The sequence below is a fragment of the Gossypium arboreum genome, chromosome 1, assembly GCF_025698485.1.
Source record: "Gossypium arboreum isolate Shixiya-1 chromosome 1, ASM2569848v2, whole genome shotgun sequence".
Classification (NCBI taxonomy): Eukaryota; Viridiplantae; Streptophyta; class Magnoliopsida; order Malvales; family Malvaceae; genus Gossypium; species Gossypium arboreum.
In genome coordinates this window covers 1,239,126-1,264,398 of record NC_069070.1, presented here as the reverse complement: position 1 = coordinate 1,264,398, position 25,273 = coordinate 1,239,126, and the positions used below count along the sequence as shown (strand labels likewise).

The window sequence follows — 25,273 nt, the reverse complement described above, 5'->3', positions numbered from 1 at the left end:
ATATTTATTTATATGATGCATTGAATCAGTAAGTATTTAAATTTTTTTTAAGTGATCTGCAAATGGTAGTAATGCTCAAACCCTTTCGCAGCGGATATGAGTTAGGGTGTTACAAATCTAATTTTTATATACTTTTAAACAGTTATATGAATAAATGTATTTTGATAATTTTCACTTCCAAACATAAAAACCAAAGGCAGCTAACTCCTAGCTTTTGCGTTTGGGTGGAAAAAAGCAACAATAAATTTAGGTGTGTAAATAATTTTAAAATTTTCATAATTCTTTAAATAAAATCTTTTGTTTGGAGTTAAATGACAAATAAATAAAATAATTTTCATGCTATTTTTAGACAGGAAATATTAACTCTATTAAAATTTAATCTTAGTTATTTTTATTATAAAGATTACATTAATGTATTTAATAATAGAATGATTAATTTGATTCAGTCTCTATAATAGAGGGACCTATCAAATATTTTCACCTTTTATTGTTTTATTTGTGGACCACAACGAAACAAGATCATTACTACCTATATATTTTTGTGGGCCAATAGTTCAATGGACGGCTACGGTTTTTTGAAATCGAATTAATTAATGTGATTCAGGTCCGACAACTAAGTTCGTTATTTTGGATATCAAATGACAAAATGATAAACGTGTTATCCTTTTACCCTTTTGTGATGATTTTTTTGGGGTCTAATTTTGTTTACAAATCCTCTACTTTTTAAATTTTAAAATTTAATCCCCAAACGTTTAACTCTGAGAAATTAAAATTAAAATAATCCATGTTAAAATTTAACTGTGACATTTTAATAATCAGAAATCTATTTTAAAATTTAATATTCAGTTGATAACACATTCAAATTTTTACATAAATCAATTAACTATATTATCAATTGGATTTATTTGAATTTGAATTTTACATCAAAAATAAAAATTAAAATTTCAAAATTCTAAAACAACTATAAAGCATAATTAGACACTTTCTAGATTATAAAGATTTTACTTTAGATTATGTATAGAATAAAATATACTATAAATCCTTGTAATCTTCAGTATACTAAGAATTTAATCACTATTTTCATTTCAAGATATTTAGTCTTTTATTTTTAAATTTAAAATATAACACAAATAGGGATAAATCTCAAAATTATACATGAACTATAATTGAATGTGCAATTATATACATAAACTTTGATTTGCTCGATTCTCGTAAATTATTAACATATTTATTGATATAACATTATTTTATATTTATATATTACATATATAAATAATTATATTTATCCAATATAAAAATAAATTAATGTATTTATTTCTTTAAATGTGTATAATTAAAATTTAAAATATACATTTAAACTATAATTAAAATTTTACGTGTATAATTGCACAAACTCAAAGCTCATATATAAATTTGAAATTTATCTCAAAATAAATAATTACATTTAATATTTCAACTTTAATTTTAAAATCTAAAAATAAAAAATGTGAAAAAGCTAAAACATGCAAACTAAAACAATAACAAAATCGCACTTAAACATTGATTTAATTAACTGATACATTTTTTTTCTCTCTCTAACTCAACTTACCAAAAAAAAAAAAAAAGCTTGATTATTACAGCTCGAAAAACTAGGAACTATCAATATGGCCTTGAGCTCACTTAGAAAAGAAGCAAAAAAGATACAAAAATTATGGGGATCCTTGACGATTTGATTAATTGGTCCCTTCAATTATAAAAATAAATCTCATCATTGAAGACAAAGCATTGGGTATTGACAACCCACTTCCTGTCTCTGAATCTGCCATTAATGTGAATCTTAGACCAGTATAAGACGAGTTGTACCTTTGTTTACCCAAATGAAAGCAGTCAAACTGGGCCGTAGGTACGGGTTTGAGTCCCACTTCAGGGTTCAGGCGGGTTCATTCTCATGGTTTCGATCATCATGGAGAAGACATGAATTTATCTTATGGCGAATCTCCTTCTTCTATGTCCTTTCTTGGGGGTTGGACTGCCAACTTTTATGGTTCCACCTGGATTTTGCTCTTCCTCGTCACTTGTTTCATCGGCTCTCCATCTCAGTCCCTCGTTTATGTATCTGTCGTCGAAAGGCCTTTGTTCATGACTACAAATATGCAAAAATAGGAAACAGTGTGACAAGATGATATACCAAAATCCTTCCCCATCTGTGACTTTTATTGATATATGAGACTAAAGGAAAGAGAATGGTTGATGAAATCATAATTTTACCTCCAACTGACGACATCCGTTAAGTCTTCGTTAGGAGGCACAGTCCAATAGCTGTCATCTCTATTTGATTGACCCCTCTTACCGGAAATATTTGAACGTAAGCTATTTGCAGAACCTTTTAAACTATAGTTACTGCTAGGCATGGATACAGGATTAGCTGTCACTCTTCGGGAATACGGAGGGCTTGTACTGTGAACCAGGTTAACAAACCCGTTTTGCTCTCCCTCTGAAATGATTTTATCAGATTGTTTTTCTTGTAAATGTCTGATTGGGAGCTCTCTTGATGAACTCTGACTGATTCCTTTCAACGGTGTAGCATATGTGGGACTTACACGATGGATTCCAGGACTTGCGATGTCTTCAAAGTTGAAGCTTTTGCCAACTTCAAATTTTGATATGGTTTCTGGACCTGCAAATAATCTCCCATGGAGAATTGATAAAGACCTGTGGTTACCAGCGCCGACATGAGAATCGTTAACATACCCCCCAAATATTTTAGGAATTTCAGAAACTGCTGGCCCTGAAGGAGTTGTCAAAAGATCTGGTCGTAGAAGAATAGAATCAGAAGTGGCAGGAACCAACAAAGGGGCTGGTTCTGGTTCTTGCAACTCGGGAAGGCCGGATCTTGCTGGCATTTCATTCTCTTGACCAAAAGTAACCACTATATCAGGCAACGTTCCGGTCTTTACTTGTTGCTGCAAGACTTCTGGTAGCAATTCTATACCTTTATCCTATCGAAGAGAGGTAAGCAAATTAGTGGATTCATTATAGGTAAGCAAATTAGTGGATTCATTATAAAACACTACTTACTAGCAGTGACCTACAAACTTCGCTAAGCACAGAAAAGAAAAAAGTTCATTTTCTTCAGTTGAACCATAAAGATTAAGATCCCCCCCCCCCCCCCCAAAGCAAAGTTTAAAGTACTTACAACCAATGCTTTTCTCCTTTGACGACAAGATTCCATTCTCGATAAAACTTCTAGAAATTCTTCATTAACAGAATGAGTTGAAATGAAGTCTTCTTCTAAGGTCCATAGTTTAAGACTGACTTGATATGCCTCAACATATCGATAGCGCTGTATTAGTAACAGAGAATGAGCATATAAGTTTTTGGATCCTTGGACCATCCAAAAATGAGCATTATAGAGCATCTAATGGTTAAAATATGTGAATCACAATGAAAATGCAAGGCATAAGCGTAAGCCAAGAAATCAACAATATACAGCAATCAGCATCCATTTTACCCCATACAGCCCTAATCTAAATGTTACACAATTGCATGCTGTATGTATGTCAGTTACCTGAAGATAGAATACAACAAGGAGACTTCCATTAGCAGATGAAGGATCATCACTTGCACAATCTAATAGGCATTTATGAATATATTTCTCCTCATCAGAATTCCATGGCAACTCTACTATTCGATCTACCAAGTTCCTCCGAATACATAAACAGCATAATTCAGAGACCAATATTTCTGTCCAGTCCATCCAGGACCTGTATTGGCCATCCTCACTTGGACCATTCTTGAAATTCTTTTCCCGGACTTTAGTACAAAGCATCCGCTGATATGTGAATGCTTCAGTCAAAAGCCTACATTCCACTTTCACCCAAACAACAGTCACAGCCTCACTAAGCGAAACCAACTGTGATCCATCATCACGACCAGACCAGCGTAACACCATGTGAGCAGCCTCGGGATTCTGCCGTTCTAACAGAACTCGTGCAATCTTAGGATGAGTTGTTGGGCCAGATATCTCGGGAAGAAGTTGAAAAGATTCCTAAGAAATACGATTTAGCTAAAAATAATCAGCATGTGAAATTATAATAAAAGTGTGAGAGTATAACCTTATGGAGAAAAAGTAGTTCTTTACTATTATACCTGTAAAGCCTCATCTGTGTGATCGTCCAAAAGACAGAAAATGAATGATTCGAGTAATGAATGCCTGTTTATACCAAAGGAGGTAGCAAAGTCATCCACAATATCTCTCCATTCTTCTTCAGGCCTACTCCAATGCCGATCAAACAAGTAATATACAAACTGCATCTCAATTAAGAAAATCAAAGGAATTTGCGCAACTGAAAGCATGTCCAATCAATAGAAGCAAACCACATCAAAAAGAGAAGGATACAATTGCTTGCTTTGCAACCACCAAATCAGAACTACCACGTAGAAAGAGGATGTCCACAGCAGCCTGGAGACTTTCAAATGGGTAACACCCTATCAATCCCTCTATTTTAGACCGAGAAAAGGAGGCGCTGTCCTTCAGTAAAAATGCAAAATATGACTCTTCTCCAAGCTCCTGATCATATGCTTGTTCGATGTCAAGGTTTGCTAGTGCATCTTCAATGAATAGAGAGCCATCCTGTCTAGTGGAGTCGGCTGAGCGATCTACTACATCAGGCCATGCACGTGCAGTTGCAGCCGATTTTCTTTCACGGACAAGATTATGCCAGGATGTGAAATTAGCATGACGAGACCTCACATGTTCCAAGAATTGGTGCCTTATACACCACATTATGATCTCAAGATGCTGAAAATTTTATAACAGTTGTTGCTCTTAAAAAGATGCTAATATATGGTTAAATATCTTCTTAATTGAATCAAACCTGCTTCGTCTTCAATATACTCTCTTGAAGGTGATGCAAGTCATGGAACTGTGCCAAAGGACGACCCTTGAAAGATGATTCCAAAACTTCAAGGATACTGGATAAGCTAGCCAGATATGCTGAATATTTGTGAAGCAAACCTAAACTCTTTTCCATTTCTCCTACCTTGAGACAATCTGATAATACGGTTAGGGAACACCAACGCACATGGTATAAACAAAAATCATAGTTCTCAAAGAATTCCACGAACTATTTAAGGATACATATCTGTTGAAGTTCTGTTGTAATATTTTTAAACTTCCGCTTGACCCAATCCTTGACAACCTTCTCATCCAGTAGCAAAGCAGTGATAGCATCACTGGAAAGAGCAGTTTCATCCATGCATATATCTGTAACATCTGTTGTTTTTCCGTTAAGGTAAACACGGAGTTCTACCAAACAATCACAACATCAGTATTAGGCACGTGTTTTATAAAAATATAAACAAATCAATATGCCCTAAAAGACTAAATCTAGACAAGTAAAAGGATACAATGACAAACCAAAGAAACCAAGTTATTCTCCAAGGCGACATCAAAAAAAGAATAAAGACGTTGAACATCAGCATTCATTTGATCATCTCTATCTTCTTTATTTTGAAAAATATCACCGTATCTTCTAGAAATGAGGCCAGTGTCGATGCATTCATCGTACAGGCGTAGGCGAAGTCTATTGTTACCACTTTTCAGTGGGATTCTACAAATCGGACAAAGATCACATCTTTGACAACACTCGGCACATAACGAGGCATGTCCGCAAGAGTTCAACACGTACTTCACGTAACGCCCACATCGTCTTAAGTCTCTAGTTGCTCGACAGTATTCAGTTTTCGCCTCATTGAATAACTCACTAAGGTCAACAGATGCCAAGTGTTCTAAAGCTTCCTGAAATTTAAACTAGAAAATATAATTTCCCAGCCTATTCTAAAGCTATACAATAATTTATTCAAAATTCACCTAAACTTAATTAAACCTAAAACACTATTATTTACAACAAAAATGTGAACTTAATAATAAACTAACCAATTCTATGTAAGCAAATGTGTTCTTAATTCCTTATAATAGCAACAATGATAGTACAAAAATTAAAAATAATATGAAAAAGAAACTAAAAGCCGAAGAAAATGAAGGAGCAAGGGTTTTTGGAGTTGGAACCTGAACGGCACGGCTATTGAAGTTGGGTTGATGAGCTGGTGATCTAACGGTACGGCCGTTACTGCCGGAGCTCGAAGGATGAACCGGACCGTTGATTTCATGTTTCTCCATTTTTCCTTTTTCTTTTTTCCCAGTTTTTATGAGGACTTTCCTGGGAAATTTGAAGAGGTGATTTTGAAAAAATGTGAGTGAAGATTGAGTCTGTGAGCGTTCGACGGGGGTCTTAGGGCTAAACGAGCGGAAAATTAAAAACTAGGAAAAGTAAAAGTTTTCTTTGATTTTAGAATGGTCGAACTTTTATTTTGGTCCCTGTATTGTGTTTAAATTTAAAATTTGATCTAAATATTTTAATTTAGTAAAATTTGATCTTTTAATTTTCTTTTTAATGTTATTGATTAATTTGAATTATGGTAATTATTCATATCGAATAGATTTTTCTTAAAAGCACACTTTCTAATTATGATAGAGTGATGGGTTGAAAAGGATATTTTTAAGAATAATTTTTGCTTTTTATGAATATATTGTGATTAATAAAAGTGTTAGATCACTATTTGAAGTTTCAACTTTACAACTTTTTTAGATCACTATTTGAAGTTTCAACTTTACGACTTTTTTTATATTAGAATTTGAACTTTTTTTTTTAAGTTAGGTCGTAAACTTGTCAATTATTTTCACATTAGAGATTGAATTAGCAGTTGTTCCTACATCGGGGTTAAAATTTTTTATCTAAGTTAGACCTTGAACTTGGTAATTATTTTCATAATGAAGCTTGAGCTTGACAATTATTCTCACATTGAGGCTTGAACTTTGGGGTTTTTAAAGACTAATTTAGATAAAAAAAATTTCAAGCCCCAATCTAGGAATAATTGTCAAGTTTAAGCTTAACTTGGACAAAAAAAAACTTTTAAGATTCAACTTGAGAATAATTGCTAAATTCAAACTTCAAATAGTGATTTAACCTTAATAAAAACTATAAAAAAATATATAAAGATATGACACATAGTACAAACGATAAATAAGACACTACAAACTAATGCATATATACCATGTCTGTAAAATAATCTCAAGTGAGGAGAAAGACAAACTAACAGTAATCGTGGCACTCAAAGAATTCAGAAGCAAACCAAATATATATCACTTTGATCAAATTTTTAAAAATTGCATCTTATTTTTATCATCATTAGATCAATCTGACAATGAACTCCAGTCAACAAAAAACCATTGCTAAGGGATCCACCACATCAATGATGCACAAAAGGCTAAGGCTTCATTTGGATGGGCGATTGACTGCGGTGCGGTGCAATGCGTTTAGCTTATTTTTTGTCTCACGCTACAGTATCGCTGCAGTGTCTAATCTCACCGCCATCGCTGTTTTTACACTAACCACAGCTAAACACACCGCCCATCCAAACTCACCCTAAGTCTCATATGACCTATTATCCTCTTTTATCTTAAAAACCCTCTACGAGTTATTTTTAATAAATCCAACTATTTATTTAAAAAAACAAAAAGACAAGAACCATAATATTTTTCAAAAAAAAAATGAGTGAACTAAAATAAAAACAAACTAAAACAAAAATCACATTAATTTAAAAAAAACTGAAACTAAAAACAAAAGGGTTAATGTTTTTTAAAATCACATGGATCAAATTAATTATTCCTGATTAAATTGATATCATCTCAGTTGAATTGATTCAATAATTTAAATTAATAGTTAACATAAAAATTCAATAAATCAAATAAATTACTAAAAATTTATAAAAAATATTAGAAAATATAAAATTCGATTGATTAGTTTTATATACCATAGAAAGCAACCCTAGAAACTCAAGGTTCCCAAGCTTTTACCATGTTTCTATCTTCGTCTTTTTGCAATAGCTTATCTGGGTAGTTTTGCAAAGCATTGGATTGATATCTACTTTAAAAAATATGAACTCTTGGATTCCATGTCGAGTGTTGAATCCTGCTTATTGGATTGATAATTCCCATAAAACTCATTTTTTCTTTCACCATAATTTGGCATCGAATTTGAGTGCCGGCAGGTTTAATTTTCTGCGTACAACTTTAATGGAGGGTATTGCAGGTCAGTTCGGCAACTTAAAAGGACTCAATTTTAGTAATATGTATTCATTCAAAAGCTCCGTTGAACAATCTTAGGAGCGTAAGGGTACGAAAAACTGAACCGAAGAAGAGAAAGAACGTTTTTAACGTGTGATGGGCTGAAGTCGGCAGGGGTTTGCCGACTTGTCTTCTTCTCTCTTACTAACATCACTATTTTGTCAAATATTTGAGAATCCAACTATTTTGCTATTTATTTTATCATAGAAGAAAAAACATATAAATTAAACGAATATAATTCTTGATGTTATAATATCAATAGCTTCAGTACCAAGTTGATCAAAAAGCGCAACTGGAAAAATAAAATAGAAAACACTTTGCAATGTTTGTCCCCAAGCCATCGATGTTAAGTCATCAACAAGTTTATTACCCTCTCTGTAAACATGTTTGATAACTACATTCTACTCCTTCAAATTATCCCGAGCCTTTCGAATTAAATTGATATCCCCATCTTTAACATTGTTGGTCAAAAAGTTGACAATATCAATATTGTCCACTTCGAGAATCAGTTGTTGCTGTCCACTCCTCCAAGCAAGCATGAGTCCTTCAACCACACCTCACATCTCCGCTTCCATATTAAACATGAGTCGAGGAGTTTAGAAAACCCAACAACCCATTCTCCATTTCAATCCCGTACAACACCCCCACAAGCAGACACACCGGTAAAAGACTTACACCCACCATCAATATTCAACTTGTACTATCCCAAATCAGGTTTCCTCCAGCTAACCAACTTTACATTCCTCGAGGGACTGCTTGTGATACTGTTATCAGCTAAATTCTTTTTTGTTGTGGTAAAAACAATTTTTTCAATCTCTTTCAATTTTAGCATTGAGTAAATTGATCCTAGTTAAAAAAGAGAGCAATTAATCCTTATCAATTTCAATAATAAACAATTAAGGACAATTACAGGTTAATTTTTTCATCAAATTTACATAAATTAGATTGATATAAAAATAAATTTAACTCTCAATAATTTAGACATTTTATCAATTTGATTCAAATTTAATAGATTTAACACATATTATTTTGTAAATTTTGAGATTAAATTTACTGAATTTTTATGAATTAATATCAAATTAACAAAATATATTAAGAATTTAAGACTAAATTTATTATACCAACAAAAATATGAACAATTGAGGAAAAATATTAATATTGTTGTCCATAATTGTTCACTTTTAAATTGATAACTTAAATTTTTTGAAAAGGACCAATTTACTCAATATCTAAATTGAGAGAGACTGAAGAGGTGTTTTTACCGTGTTTTTTTCTTTCTTCTTCATGAATTCAATTGTTTCAAGATCCGGATCCGATCCCTCAACCCACCAGAAAAAACAAGACCCGTCGCAGTCAATTGTTTCATTGATGCTTCATCGTCATCAACGATGATAACATACACCGGCTTTCTCTTCTCGCTTACCTACCCCGTCGCAGCCGCCATTTCTGAATCGAAGATTTAGTTCGTCTAAAACCCTAGCCCCTCATCCGAAACAAAAGGGAAATTTTAAACACACTTTTTTTTTTCTCAGTTTTAGTAAAGTTAATCGGTTACTGTTATTAAATTTTTGTCACTTTTTTTTCAACGGTTCAGATTTTAAAACATTAGATCTAACGGCTCTTTTTGTTTGAAGGTTGCAGTATTTTAGTTCATTATGCAGGTGCCAACCCTAGAATTTTCTTTATATACGGAATCCACTCTTCTCTGGCCGCAAACAAGCCTCTGGCTTCAAGTTTCTTATAGGTCTGGAAATTGAATAAGGTAAATTTCGAAATCCCTTAAAGATCTCAAAATCTCATTTATAAATTGTTTTAACTTGCTCCAGTTTTTCTCTATGCAAAGTCTATAGATGGTAGATTGTAAACGAAGTAATGACTCGCGGTGAATACCACAATTCATGATGCAGCTCAGTATTTTAATACTGCTTCTACTGTCTTAGTTTGTGTCTTGTCTTTTGAACTGGATTTGCTCACTTGAAATGTGTTTTTGAAGATTTACAAAAGTCAAGCCAGAAAATCCAGTTCAAAAGCCAAAACCGGGCTGAGATTTACGAGTCTGATATATATATTGGGAGGTATTTGCGTTAAAACTAATTCAGGTAAGTTTCTTTTTTTTTTCTGGTATTTATGTATGCATGAGTGCGTGCATGTATTTATGTATGTATTTGTTAATTACTCTCTCAAGGTGAAGCCTCCTTTAGCCCAATTAAACACTTTTTCTCTTTAAATTGTAATTTTTATTTTTAGTACAATTAATTTTTTATCAGATGATAAATTTAAAATAAAATTAAAAATATATCATAAAAATGAGTTAAATATAACAATGTAAATAAAATAAGATATTAAAACGAAATTACTTACATGAAATACGGAATTAAAATATTAAACATAACAGTGTAAACATATAACCAGAGCTAAAATGAATTTAACCAAAAATAAATCTAAATTTTGATATCTACTCTAACATGAAGCTTCATCATTAATCAAATCTTAATGACTTTCACTCCTCTACTTTTTCCATTTTCAGTTTTTTCTATCTCTAAGAAAAATCATTGTTTTCTCTAAAACATTACCTTTCCCATTCCCAAAACACCAACAATTATGGTAAACCATCGTCTCAAGCATCATCTTCAACCAACAATGTTTTCAATCAACATCACACTCACTTTTCTTATCCATTTCATAATAGTCCTATCTAAAATTTAATCAAAATCCAATAGAAATGCTAAATATTTAACCCTTTGAATATTTACATATTTTACTAATTTGATTTTAAATTTAAATGATTAACAAATTTAGTCTTTATTGCTTATAAAATTGATCATTTTAATTTTAATATTTACAAAATTTATATTTTAATTTTAATTTTAAAAATCATATATATTGACAAATATTAAAAATATTTTTATATTATTTAAAGATACTTTTATTCAATCTCCTTTGATTTAGTTTTTTTTTTACATTGTTTGTCTCATATGCTTAATTTAAACCTAAAAATGAGCTAAAAATTAACAAATTTATAAACCTATAAAAAAGGTTGAGTTGAAAACACTAACTCCGATGGCCTTACTTTTTGCTACAGAGATAATATTGGTTTCAGACTCTATTGTTCTCATGTTTTATCATTTTCTAGCTTAAACAATAGAGAAAGATTGCAAATAGATGTCTTAACATTTGATTTTTCCAGCTCCATCAATTGAATGAAAGAAAGAATAAAATGTAAGATATCGTTAAAAGTCGTTTTAGATAAATAAAAAATAAATATATTTCTATATTTACTTTTTCAAAATTTTGAACTTTTTATACTTTGCATTTACATTTTAAACATTCTATGTTTTTAAATTATTTTTATAATTAAGACTAAAATAACAAAACTTGTAAAACATTATGGGCTAAAGCTGTTGAAGTTTTTAGATTTAAGATCAAATTGATAGAATGTGTAAATATAAAGGGCTAAATTTGTTATTAGGTCAATAACAAAAATCCATGTTATACTTCAATTAGGCAATTAACGAAAGTGTGACCAAAATATTTAATTTTAAAAGTTGAGTGATTAAAATGAAAAATTAATAATTATGTGACCAAAATAGAAATAATTGAATAGTTGATGATGTGTACTTTTACCCTTATAAATACAACATAAAATACATTAGATTACAAATAAGAGATAAAAATGGGTTAAAATGTCAATAAAGCCCATGTACTTAAGGCCGGATTGCATTTCGACCTCTCTATTAAAAAAATTGGACAATTAGCTCTTGTACATTTCGAAATGTGCAAATTAACCCCTTTGTTAATTTTTTTATTAAATAGGATCAAGGTTTTTTACTTGAAGTTGGGGGTCGGGGTCAGGCTGGGTGGATTAATTTTTAAAAATAATTAGGCCGAGTCGAGTCGGGTCAAGTTTAGAATGAAATCACCCACCCTACCCTGATATATTTATAAAAATACCTTCTATACATATTTAATATTAATTAAATTAAAAATCCCTAAAATCTATCACTACTAGTCTCATTCTACTGCCTCTATATTAGTCTTCTTTGGGTTATTTCCCCATTTTCTATCTTATTAGTTTAATAATTTATCAAATGAATATTTATTTATTCTTTTTTCATCTGTGTTGTAATCACAACATGTGTATAAATATACATGAGCACACAATTCTAAAAATAAATCATTAACTAAATCTACTAAGAAATTGTGCAAAAACCTTTCATTTTAAAAAATTAATTAATAACGATTTAAAAAAAATAAAAAATTAAACTTGAGTTGGATTGGATGAGAATTGGGTATACTATTTATTTTCCTCAAAGTAAAAACTGGAAAAATAAACCTTTTGCTTTTAGGAAAATACCGAAATGAAAATGGTCGTTTTCCTTTATACAGTAAAGTAAGATTTTTAAAATAAACAAATGAAAGTCCATCTACTTTTGAAAATTTGGGATGGGAGAATGGTTCAAAGCCTCGACATAACATCGCACGATGGATTGGTGAGAAGCTTAGGGTTTATAAGTTTTGAGTGTTGGGCAAACAATGATAAACATGTCTGCTTTGATATAATCAAGTTTGGTTTATATTTTTCTTTGATTGCTAGTTTCTCTCTCTTTTTCTTTGCAGTATGTAATCGTTCTGTTCTAGGGAGATATTTCTTCTTCTTTTTTCCAACATCAATAAGCATGTTTTTAGTTTATATATTCAAAATTTTATGATCTTTTTAATATCAGTTTTCTTCCCATTCTCAGATTGTAGTTCGATGGGGAAAAACGTGAAGAAAAATAAAGATGAAGATAAAGATAAAAGCTATCGTGAAAGATTAGCAGTATCCATTTTTTTTTTTTACAATCAAGTTCTATTTTTGGCACTAAATTCTTTTTTTTAAATAATAGTTTGAATTTTTGGTTGCTTTCAATATGCAGATATGTGATGAAGTAGTGGGAGAATTGATATCTATGCTACTGGATGGTGATAACACTTGTCTAGCCAAGGCATGGCTTTCCTTCTTTCTTTTATAATTTGTTTTAGGTTTGGCTTGGTATACAGCGAAAGATGAAAAACTAAAAGAGTAGAAAAATAGAAAGATTGGAAAACAAATTTTTTATTTCCGTAAGTGTAATGAAAGGAAAAAAAAACAAATATTTAAAAAATGCATATACACTTTTTCTCATATTTTCTCCCTCCTCGGAATCAAATTACATTTTACTCTCCTTACTAAAAAAAAAAAATCAAATTAATTTTTATATCTTAGATCAAAAAGTAAACGGGTCATTTCTGTTAAAAATTTTTATCTATTTTTATTGTTAAAAACTGACATGCCTAACTAACCAAACAATTACAATGACTGGTTTTTAACCTTTGGAATGAATTGGATCTAACATTTTATCAATTTTTTGAGTAGAGAAAGCCAAATACAATTCTCTCTTAGTACAAGGGCCGTCATGGTAATTTTACCCATGTAAATCGGGATTTGATTTCATAGTTTTAATTATTATTAACTTTTTTCACTTTTTATTTTCAACGGTTCAGATTTTAAAATATTAGATCTAACGGCTCTTTTTGTTGGAAGGGTTGCAGGTTTTTAGTTCATTTTGCAAGAGTTAACCCTAGAGTTTTCTTTATATATAAAATCCAGCTTTCTCTGGCTGCAGACAAGCCTCTCGCTTCATATTTCTTATAGATCTGGAAATTGAATAAGGTAAATTTCGAAATCCCTCAAAGGTTTCAAAATCTCTTTTATAAATTGTTTTTATTTGCTTCAATTTTTCTCCATGCAGAGTATATAGATGGTAGATTGTAAGCGAAGCAATGAATCGCGGTGAATACCACAATTCATGATGCAGCTCAGTATTTTAATACTGGTTCTACTGTCTTAGTTTGCGTCTTGTCTTTTGAACTGGATTTGCTCACTTGAAATGTGTTTTTGAAGATTTACAAAAGTCAAGCCAGAAAATCCAGTTCAAAAGCCAAAACCGGGCTGAGATTTACGAGTCTGATATATATATATATATATATATATATTGGGAGGCATTTGCGTTAAAACTAATTCAGGTTAGTTTCTTCTTTTTCTGGTATGTATATTATGTATGTATGTATGTATGTATGTATGTATGTATGTATGTGTGTATGTATATGTTAATTGCTCTCTCAAGGTGAAGCCTCCTTTAGCACAACAAGTACAGCTGCGTAAAATAAACGATAGTTTAGAGTTTCTTTTAAAAACTGGTTTGGAAAAATGATTTTGAGAGTTGTTTTAAAAAATTTGGTTTAACATTTAAGGCCACGTTTGGTTGGGGGGAATGGCATAGCCATTCCCTCCCTATTCTTAGATGAATAGTAATGTTGTTGTTTGGTTCACGGTTTCTTCATTTGGTCGAATCACTTATGGTGTTTCTATTCCCTCAAATGCCTAATATGGATTCAGTGGTGATGGCTTTGAATAGCCATTCCGACCATCACCGAATAGAAATACAGAAAATTCTTCCTAAAATCTCCTTCACACTTTCTTTGCAAAGGCGTTCAAAGTTGCTTCTTTTATCACAACAATGCATTTTCAGGTTAGCAGATTTTTCTTTTCAAGTTTAATTGCTTCTTTTCTTTGCAAAAGATTTCAACTTTTATATAAAGCCCCATTGGGTTAATTGGGATGTTGATGAACTGAAGATACCAAGGTGTGTTTTTTGTTTGACGGTTTGTGTGTGAATTTTCTGTTTATTATCAGGAGTCTTTAGTATTATAAACTCCGTGCTCCTTGTATGGATTTTTTTCTTCTTGGAACTGGATTATTTTCATGAAGATTTCAATATGTATGTCATGGTTATGTTAGAAATATTCTTATAATTATCAACGTGGAGTTTTAGCCCTTAAATTTAAACAAAACCACCAACTAGAGATGGAGTTACTTGCCCAAACCCGTAGGTGCACCTGAAATTTGGAGGGTTAAAAATGCCCTGAGATGCTGTTGAAGAATCAAATAGGCTTTAAAGTGTTGGGCTTAACAGGGGTGTAGACAAGGGGCAAGTAGCGGACTTCTCTTTGAAGAATGTAAATTTGTCTTATAGTTCTCTAGAAAATTATGAAATTATAAATTATTATCATGGTAAAATCGCACTTCACTTTCAAAAATTTCTGATTTATCTCTGATACTCCCTAGAGTAGTTTTCCATTAAAGCATCACAAAAGGAAATGGCGGTGCAGCTGGAGGCTACTGTGGACCAAATGCAGCAATTAATCACTGAGGATAAGTTGTTTAGCATAGTAAAAAGTATGGTAAAAGAAGTTTTGAGTCCTTATTTACGAGGGCTGCAGAACCTAAAGCTCACAAATCCTGTTAGTATTAATGGCGATCCTGAGTCTAGCAGAGGATCTGAGATTTGCAACAACATACAGGTAAGAATGTCATGTAGATGTAGGATTTATGTGCCTATCAGAACTTGCATAAAGTAGAGCTTGTCCGTCATTCCTTTAGTTTCTTTGACGGTCAGTTTCGCAAACTATAAACTGATATGACCATAAATATTCATTTCTTTTATTAATTCTCTGGGTTACGGGTAAAGATCATACTATATTTATATATTGTCCAGAAATGTTTGTACTTTCTTTGTAAGCAAATTTTGAACTCGGATTATTTTACCTGAACATCAATAAGCAGACAGAAACGGTTGGAGCTAAAATATTCGGATTTTTATGTCCTCTGATCCTTTTATGTCCTTTTTCTTATGATTCTTAGATTGTACGTTTGTTCAAGGAATAAATGGAGGATTTTAATGAATTGGAATGAAATAAAGATAAACGCAATTGTAGAAATATCATAATGTTGTTTCAACATTGTTTGATCGATTCCACTTGTTTGTAAGAGACCAAATCAAAACAATAAATATTAGACAAATGCACACACAAAAGTCCCGAGTAGGAAAGCTGTAAATTCCTAATTCTCTGTCTAATGCTGTGTACTTCTCTACATATTTACAGGGTTATCATGATGCTGAATCTGTAAGCTTTGGCGAGTATATATCTTTTAAATTCAATTTGCTTAGATTTGGGTCAGATCTGCTTCTCTTCTGGATATAGGTTGCTCTGTATATGAAAGACTATGGTGGGGGTTTTGAATTCTTTAATATAATAATACTCTAAATTAAGCATTAAAATAATGTTAAGATAATCATATAAAAAAAATTAATAAATAAGAAAATAAAATTATTAATATTAAAATAATATAATATAAATATTTTTTAAAATATAATATGAGCGGGCTTAAAATGTTTTTGGGTTAGTTTTTTGTAAATATGGACAGATTTAAGTAAAAATTTAGGCTGGGTTGGGTTTGCACAATTATACAGTATGTTAATGTCATGTTTAGATCCGGTCTAACTCGACCTGACCATAAGCACCTCTGGTTCAAAGTGACTAAAATATTTAATTTTAAAAATTTAGTGATTAAATTGAGTAATTAATAATTGGTCTAGTAAAATAGAACAAAAGATATAATTGTATGACCATTCTAGAATTTACCCAAAAAAAAATTTTTCAGCATATTTAAAAAAAATTAAAGAAGGAAAATGTATACAGATTAATTTTACCGAGGGCAAAATGCAATCACTAGTACGTTTTACCATTAAAAATGTCATTTGATTTCCTCGAAGTAAAAACTGAAAAAAAAAAGAAGAAATCTTTGCTTTTTGGAAAAGACGGAAAGGAATATGGAAGGGGTCTGTCGTTTTCCTTTCAACAGTAAATAAGACTTTTAAAATAACCAAATGAAATTCCAACTAAAGCTGTTCATTGACCGAGTTGAGTCGGATTCGAGTCAGGTTCAAATAAAAAATTATACCTATTTATTGAAATGGAGACGGGTTGGGTTTAAAAAATGAGCTTAAAATTTTACCTAAGTCGACTCGATAAAAATATTAAAATTTGGGCTCGGCTTAGCTCGTCCATATTAATTTTTATATTATTTTATTATTATATTTAAATATATATAATACATTAAAAATATTAAAATATCAAAATAAATATTTTTAACAAATTAAAAATAAATTTTAAAAATATGTAAACATAAATAACACTAACATAAATGTAATTTAACAAGCAATTGCTTTTAAAATAATAAAAAATTAACAAATGTTTTTAAAATAATAAGAAAATTAACAATAAAATAAATTTTATACAATATCCAAACAATAATAATAAAATAACAAAGAACATAATAGTAAAATGATAGTAAAATATTGAGAAAATAATAAGAATATAACATTTAAAAATAAAAAATATACAAATTTTTTATCCTTTAATGAATTCAGGTCAGGCCGAGCCGGGTCTAGGCTAAATATATATTACTTGAGGCCCGACTCATTTTTTAAACTGGCCTTATTTATTTGTCTAGGCCTATTTTTTAGGCCTATATTTTTATTTAAATATTCTCACATTTTGGGTGAATCTTCGGACCGGGCCGAAAAACCCAGCCCATGCACAGCTGTAATTCCAACTACTTTTGAAAATTTGGGATGGGAAATGATTCAAAACCTCGACATAGCATCGCGCGGATATAGCGCGAAACTTTAGGGTTTATAAGAGTTGTGGGCTAGACAATAATAAACAGGGCACAACAGTTCTCTACTCTACAGCCGTAAGCAATCCATTGCTCCTTTCTCTTTGCTTTGATATAATCAAGTTTGGTTCATATTTTTCTTTGATTACTAGTTTCTCTCTCTCTTTCTTTGTAATCGTTCTTTTTCCAACATTATTTCGCATGTTTTTAGTTTATATATTCAAAATTTTATGGTCTTTTTAGTATCATTTTTCTCCCTATTCTCAGATTGTAGTTCGATGGGAAAAAACGTGAAGAAAAATAAAGATGAAGATAAAGATACAGATAAAGGCTATCGTGAAAGATTAGCAGTACTGATTTTTTTTCCAATCAAGTTTTATTTTTCCCACTAATTTCTTTTTATTTTTTTTGTTTAATAATTGTTTGAATTTTTGGATGCTTTCCATCTGCAGATATGTAATAAAGCAGTGGGAGAAGTGATATCTAAGCTATTGGATGGTGATAACAGTTATCTAACTACGGTACGGCTTTCCTTCTTTCTTTTATAATAATTTGTTTTAGCTTAAGGTTTTGTTTTGTACTGCGAAAGATGAAAAACTAAAAGAGTAGAAAAACAGAAAGATTGGAAAACAAAATTTTTATTTCCATAAGTGTAATGAAAGGAAAAAATACATATACTATTTTCTCATATTTTCTCTCCTCCCGGAATCAAATTACATTTTGCCCTCTTTACTAAAAAAATGGTTAAATTAGTTCCTATATGTTAGATCAAAGAACAAGGCTAATAGAATAACGAAATAATTACACGTACTGTGCCACATGTACCTCATGCTGACAAACAGGGACAGGATTTTAACCTTGGGAAATAATGGAATCTAACATACATGGACTAATTTGTCAATTTTTTTTGAGTGGAGGGGGCAAAAGGCAATTAGTCTCCTAGTACAAGGGCTGCCATGGTACTTTTACCCATGCAAATCCTGCAATTTCAGGCTCTGTTTTGATAACATTAGAAAACGCATTAATAGTTGGTTTACTTTTTATTGTTTTTTAAGTTCTTTTTGAATGTAGGGGTGTGTGCTTGAAAGGATGATGGCAGTAATGAAAGCAAAGTATCGACTTCAAGATCCACGATTCATACTGCAGTTTTTGAGAAAACTGATGGAACCTATTATTGCGGAAAATGCCAGTGTTGGCGTCCAAGATGCATTTCAAGTCCTTGAGTCATTTTTGATGCAATATGCAAATCCAGTTCAAAAGAAGCGAAGTGCCAAGCAACTTCCTGACTCAATCTCACTCACAGGTATGGTTTTTAAGGAAGTACCACATGTTGATTAATAACATTTGTTGATGTGCTTGTGGAATGCCAAAGATGGGACTTCCCCAACATGTTTCGATGCTTAAGTTCTGTTTTATACATACGGTTGTAGATTTAGTTCATTGTCTTCATTTGGATCATTTTAAGCCCTTTTATTTTTTGAATTTTGAAATTTCATTCTTAACGTAAAACAGGTCGCTTAACCATTTAATTTGAATTTTAGTGTGTAATATGTGGAAATAACAAGCTGACATGGCATTATACACATGATAATATATTTGTTGCATCAGATTTTAAAAATAGCATAACTTAATGAATTTGACAGTAATTATTTGGTGAGAACTGAAATTTTAAAATTTGAAAAGTACAGGGACTAAAATTTTAATAGGGCACAATAGCATAAACCTTTAACAGCTCTTTGATAAACATATAGACAAATCTTGATATCATTTAAATTAGATTTTCTTACTTGGTTATTTGTTTTCTTTATATTTTCCATTAAAGCATCACAAAAGGAAATGGTGGTGCTGCTGGAGGCTACTGTGGACCGAATGCTGCAATTAAACACTGAGGATAAGTTGTTTAGCATAGTAGAAAATATGGTAAACCAAGCTTTGGGTCCGTATTTAGGAAGGCCACAGAACCTAAAGCTCACAAATCCTGTTAGTATTCATGGTGATCCTGAGTCTAGCAGAGGAGCTGAGATTTGCAACAACATCCAGGTAAGAATGTCATGTAGATGTAGGAATTATGTGCCTATCAGAACTTGCCTAAAGTAGAGCTTGTCTGTCATCCCTTTAATTTCTTTGACGGTCAGTATATTTCATCTTTCGCAAACTATGAACTGATATGACCATAATATTCATTTCTTTTATTAATTCTCCGGGTTACAGGTAAAGATCATACTATATATATATATATTGGCCAGAAATGTTTGTACTTTCTTTGTAAGCAAATTTTGAACTCCGATTATGTTACCTGAACATCAATAACCAGACAGAAACGGTTGGAGTTAAAATATTCGGATTTTTATGTCTTCTGATCCTTTTATGCCTTTTTCTTATGATTCTTAGATTGTACCTTCGTTCAAGGAATACATGGAGGATTTTAATGAATTGGAATGAAATAAAGATAAACGCAATTGTAGAAATATCATAATGTTGTTTCAACATTGTTTGATCGATTCCACTTGTTTGGAAGAGACCAAATCAAAACAATAAATATTAGACAAATGCACACACAAAATTCCTGAGTAGGAAAGCTGTAAATTTCTAATTTCTGTCTAATGCTGTGTACTTCTCTACTTATTTACAGGGTTATCTTGATGTTGATCCTGTAAGTTTTGGCGTGTATATATTTTTTAAATTCAATTTGCTTAGATTTGGGTCAGATCTGATTCTCTTCTGCATATAGGTTGCTCTGTATATGAAAGACCATGGTGGTGGTTTCGAATTCTGTAATCCGTCAGGTAATGGCTGCAAGTTGATATTCTATTATGTTAATCTACAGTTATAATTTGATGTTTACATTCTCAAACTGTCAGTGTAACAATCTTACTTGTAAATATTAATAATGTTTTCTAGGCGACAAGATATACGATGATTCGGGTGAAGGCACCAGTGGTGCTAGAGCAAACCCACACAATATGGAACTGTCACAAGAGAACACCTTTAGTGTTGATCCTGTAAGTTTTGGCGTGTATATATTTTTTAAATTCAATTAGCTTAGTTTTGGATCAGATCTGATTCTCTTTCGCATATAGGTTCTTCCGTCACTGCCGTGTTCTTCTGATATGGAAAACTTTGGTGGTTTTGGACTCTGCGATCTGTCAGGTAATGGCTGCAAGTTGATATTCTATTATGTTAATCTACAGTTATAATTTGGTGTCTACATTCCTAAACTGTCACATTATAACAATCTTACTAGTAAATATTGATTATGTTTTCTAGACAAAGAGATATATGGTGATTGGGGTGAAGGCACCAGTGATGCCAGAGCAAATCAACTGAATATGAACCTGTCACAAGAGAACACCTTTACTGTTCAAGGGTACAACATTTAAGAACGCAATTCAAATGTGCTCACTAATATATTTCAAAGCACCCTTGTATTGATAACAAGTTTTTCTGTTTAGGTGTGCAGATATTCGGAACACATTACCTGCCGTAGCTGAAGTTCACCATAACCCAGTAATGCATGGCCTCACAAAGAAGTCAGCCGAGGCAAAGGGCAAGAGATCGGTCGAAGAGATAAAGGACGAAGCTTATATCAAAAAAGGCAAAATGAAGCTGGTGAATGACAAGTGATTCGAAAGAAAATCAACTGATGTTGCTGAAGAAACCAAGGTTTATATAATTGCTTCTTTTCTTTGCAAAAGATTTCGACTTTTAAATAAAGTCCCAATGGGTTTATTGGGATGTTGATGAACTGAACATATCAAGGTGTGTTTTTGTGTGACGGTTTGTGTGTGAATTTTCTGTTTATTATCAGGAGTCTTTAGTATTATGAACTCCACGCTCCTCGCTTGGATTTTTTTCTTCTTGGAACTGGATTATTTTCATTAAGATTTCAATATGTATGTTATGGTTATGTTAGAATATATTCTTATATTTATAAACCTGGAGTTTTAGCCCTTAAATTTAAACAAAACCACCAACTAGAGATAAGCTTTGTATTTTTATAATTTAGTTACTTTTTTTTAAAATATTTCTATATTTACTTTTTCAAAATTTTGAACTTTTTATATTTCACATTTACATTTTATGTTTTTAAATATTATTATAATTAGGACTAAAATACAAAGCTTGTAAAACATTAAGGGCTAGAGTTGTGGAAGTTTTAGATTTAGGATCAAATTGATAGATGTGTAAATATTAAGGGTTAAATTTGTTATTAGATCAATAACAAAAAGTCCATGTTAGACTTGGGTTAGGTAATTAACTAAAGTGTGATCAAAATATTTAATTCTAAAAAGTTGAGTAATTAAAATGAAAAACTAATAATTATGCGACCAAAATAGAAAGAAGTGGATAGTTGAATGACTATTCTTGTATTTTTACCCATATAAATACGACATAAAATACATTAGATAATAAATAAGGGATAAAAATGGGTAAAAATACTAAGAAAGTCTTTGTACTTAGGGGTGGATTGTATTTTGGCTTCTTTACTAAAAAAATGGGCAATTAGCTGTTGTACATTTAGAAACATGCAAATTTATCCCATTGTTAAATTTTCTATTAAATTAAATAGGATTGAGTTTTTTTTAATTGAAGTTAGGGGTCGGGGTAGGAAAATAATAGGGTCAAGTCGAGTCAGGGTCGGGTTTAGAATGAAATCGCCCACCCTACCCCGATATATTTATGAAATTACACTCTATGCATATTTAATATTAATTAAATTAAAAATTTCTAAAATTTAGTGTAACACCCCCTACCCGTATTCCGAGCTTAGAATAGGGTACGAGGCATTACCGAACTTAATATGATCAATATGTAAAAAAAATCAACCATAAAATTTCTTCTAAATTAAAAAAACTTTCATACATATGTTTAACGTCCCTTATATAAGCCTACGGGGCCCAAAATATACATTCAGGGTGGTTCGGGACCAAACCTTTAACATATGAAACTTTTGCAACACTTAGAAATTTTTCACACTTTGGAGAGTCACACGCTCATGTTTTCAACCCGTATAACTCTCTGTTTATAACTTTATCACCCTTGTCAGTCGTACACTTCATATAAATAACAAGAAACGTGTATGGGCTTAATTCTCATTAAATTTCTTATATATATACACAATTTCACGTTATGCACTCATACAACATATATCAATAACCGTCATTTTCATGAATTTCGAGTTCAATTTCATAATTATTTGTCTCGTGTTCAATTTATTCCATATCGAAATTTTATTCATTAAAACATTTAAATTATCAATACATATGGACAATACATTCAAGATGAACAATTATATAATCACAAATGAATTCATTTATCATGTAACGTCCCCCCTACCCGAGACCGTTGCCGGAGTCAAGCAGGAGACATTACAAAACTTATCTTAGCACTTAAACAGTTTTCGTAGTAAACTATCCATCTGCGTCACAGTCGCTAAAAAAATCATATCTCGAGTTACGAAACTCGAAATCCAATTCCGTAAATTTTCACTGAAACTAGACTCATATATCTACTTACTAATTTTTTTCTAGAATTTTTGGTCAGGCCAATTAGTACAGTTTATTATAAGAAGTCTCCCCTGTTTCAGGGTTCAGCTACTCTGACCCTTGTGCACTACGAATCAAATTTCTTCCTGTACAGAAATCCAATGACTATTCCATTTGTTTCAATTAAAAATAGACTCAATAATGAATCCATACATATAAAGTTTGAGTCCTAATTCTTAATACACAATTTATGGTGAATTTCTAAAGTCAGAACAGGGAATCCAGAAATTGTTCTAACCCTGTTTCACCAAAACGTAAATATCTCATAAAATACAACTCTTTTACCAATTTTGTTTCTTCCATATAAAATAGATTCATTAAGCTTCAATTACATATTTTATTCATCATCTAATTCACTTTATACTATTTTTGGTATATTTTCAAAGTTGGACTACTGTTACTGTCCAAATCTGTTTTAGTATAAAATGTTGATAACTAAGTTTATAACATCTTCATTTCTTCTTTCTACAACATTTACCAACAATTCCTCTTATTACTCTTCACTAACATATCAAAACATACCATTCTTAAGGTTTTGGTAACATTTACAAAACATACCAAAATATCATTTAACAACTTGGATACTTTCAATATAACCAAAAGACATCCTAGGTACAATGCCATTTTCCAAAAGATAGAAACTTCACCAATTTGAGTTCGGAATCGGCTTGTATGTTGAGTCCTTATACTTTCAGACCTAGCCTGCAAGACGGAAACAAACCGTGACGCTGAGAATACTCTCAGTGGTATTTCCATAAACAATAGCTTAATCAACTTTAAAACATGGTAATTCAAACACATTATTGCTATTATTCAATATCAATCAGTACTTTAATAACCTTTACTTTATTTACCCTTATTAACATAACTCGGACACTAACGGATACACGGATCCAACCCACACTCCGGGATAAGCACATAGTGCTTCATCGGAACAAATCCGGAACTTTAACATTATAGTCGACACATAGTGTCTCATCGACTCAATGTCGGAATATCCCAATACTTCCAATTCCTATGACATGTCAACTATATCCGACTAGCCCGACATCGTAATAGGGTATTCAAAATCACATTCATTTCAATATGGTAAAAATACTTACCTCATTCACATTTTCATACAATATAAATATCAAATATAGCAATAACGATTAAGTGGGTTTATAGAAATACAAACCACTATTTATCGAATTTAATCGATATCTTCGTTCACTTTCTCTTTTCCTTCTTTGATGACGATCCGTGCTACGTTTGCTACTAACAATCATACAATTAAAATTCATCAATATACTAATTCATAAAACACATTTTCACTTTCTATCAAACTTTTACAAAAATTCCAATTTCGTCCTTTTTCCATTACTAATCTTTTTCTTTAACTTAAGCTTCATATTCTCTTTTAATCAACTCATTAACAATTTCTAACTCATAAAATTCATTATAAAACATAAATTTTGAGCTCTATTCAACTTAATCCCTATTTAAACCTAACTTAGAATTCTTTTAATAAATCACTCAATTTTCACTTCTAACTTCAATTCCTATCAATTTAACCCATAAAACCTCAATTTATTCAACTAAATCAATATCTAAAAATTTTCTATTTTTCTTCATTTTAACCTCATACATGTAGAACTTTGAATTAGGCATCCATAAACATAAAAATCATAAGAAAATGAGCTAAAACAACTTACCAATTAAACTTTAGGGCCTTAATCCTCAAATTTCCCTTTTCTTTTTCTTTTCTTTCTTTCCTTCTTTCTTTCTCACGTTTGCTCTCTGTAACTCTTTCTATGTTTCTTTACTCATTATTATTTATTCATTATACTATATTATATTATTATTAACCTATAAAAATATAAATTAACATGTGTAATAGCTATAACATAAAATATCTTATAGCTATTACACATATATACCAACTATTACACATGTTATATCATACATTCACACACATGGCACTTAGGGTCTAATTGCTAGATTAGTCCCTTTTAATTCTTTAATCTATAATTAAACTTT

The 25,273-nt window shown here is 31.2% G+C and overlaps 3 protein-coding genes and 2 long non-coding RNA genes across 8 annotated transcripts; 3 read left to right on the top strand and 2 right to left on the bottom strand.

Moving 5' to 3' along the window:
• Nucleotides 1-1,419: 1,419 nt before the first annotated feature.
• On the bottom strand, nt 1,420-6,338 carry LOC108480374 (E3 ubiquitin-protein ligase HOS1-like). Of its 3 annotated transcripts, none has more exons than XM_017783354.2 (10): nt 6,050-6,338; nt 5,389-5,779; nt 5,120-5,254; nt 4,857-5,032; nt 4,379-4,780; nt 4,129-4,287; nt 3,548-4,027; nt 3,176-3,322; nt 2,248-2,978; nt 1,420-2,122 (listed from the first exon to the last, which is right to left on the bottom strand). In XM_017783354.2, the coding sequence occupies exons 1-10, from the start codon at nt 6,158-6,160 to the stop codon at nt 1,960-1,962; spliced, it is 2,895 nt and encodes a 964-aa protein (XP_017638843.1). In that variant the 5' UTR covers nt 6,161-6,338; the 3' UTR covers nt 1,420-1,959. The 3 variants fall into 3 exon arrangements, with proteins under 3 accessions (XP_017638843.1, XP_052881817.1, XP_052881818.1); XM_053025857.1 differs by having other exon boundaries at nt 1,420-2,095; XM_053025858.1 differs by lacking the exon at nt 5,389-5,779 and having other exon boundaries at nt 5,120-5,287; nt 6,050-6,181.
• A 2,013-nt stretch (nt 6,339-8,351) lies between these two features.
• LOC128290398 (uncharacterized) lies at nt 8,352-9,516 on the bottom strand. Its single transcript, XR_008280217.1, has 2 exons — nt 9,430-9,516; nt 8,352-9,013 (listed from the first exon to the last, which is right to left on the bottom strand). It is a non-coding gene; the product is annotated as an uncharacterized LOC128290398 (long non-coding RNA).
• A 288-nt stretch (nt 9,517-9,804) lies between these two features.
• Nucleotides 9,805-10,395, top strand: LOC108483016 (uncharacterized). Its single transcript, XR_001870990.2, has 2 exons — nt 9,805-9,929; nt 10,011-10,395. It is a non-coding gene; the product is annotated as an uncharacterized LOC108483016 (long non-coding RNA).
• A 3,869-nt stretch (nt 10,396-14,264) lies between these two features.
• LOC128290397 (uncharacterized) lies at nt 14,265-16,311 on the top strand. Its single transcript, XM_053025846.1, has 2 exons — nt 14,265-15,550; nt 16,133-16,311. Exons 1-2 carry the CDS (start codon nt 15,347-15,349, stop codon nt 16,229-16,231), a joined length of 303 nt encoding a protein of 100 aa, XP_052881806.1. The 5' UTR covers nt 14,265-15,346; the 3' UTR covers nt 16,232-16,311.
• A 1,122-nt stretch (nt 16,312-17,433) lies between these two features.
• Nucleotides 17,434-21,643, top strand: LOC108483015 (uncharacterized). 2 transcript variants are annotated; one of them, XM_017786179.2, is made up of 11 exons: nt 17,434-17,786; nt 17,976-18,058; nt 18,161-18,229; nt 18,780-19,011; nt 19,531-19,748; nt 20,341-20,361; nt 20,440-20,494; nt 20,610-20,710; nt 20,789-20,858; nt 20,976-21,075; nt 21,161-21,643. In XM_017786179.2, exons 2-11 carry the CDS (start codon nt 17,987-17,989, stop codon nt 21,330-21,332), a joined length of 1,110 nt encoding a protein of 369 aa, XP_017641668.1. In that variant the 5' UTR covers nt 17,434-17,786; nt 17,976-17,986; the 3' UTR covers nt 21,333-21,643. The 2 variants fall into 2 exon arrangements, with proteins under 2 accessions (XP_017641668.1, XP_017641669.1); XM_017786180.2 differs by lacking the exon at nt 20,341-20,361 and having other exon boundaries at nt 17,645-17,786.
• The last annotated feature ends 3,630 nt before the right edge of the window (nt 21,644-25,273 follow it).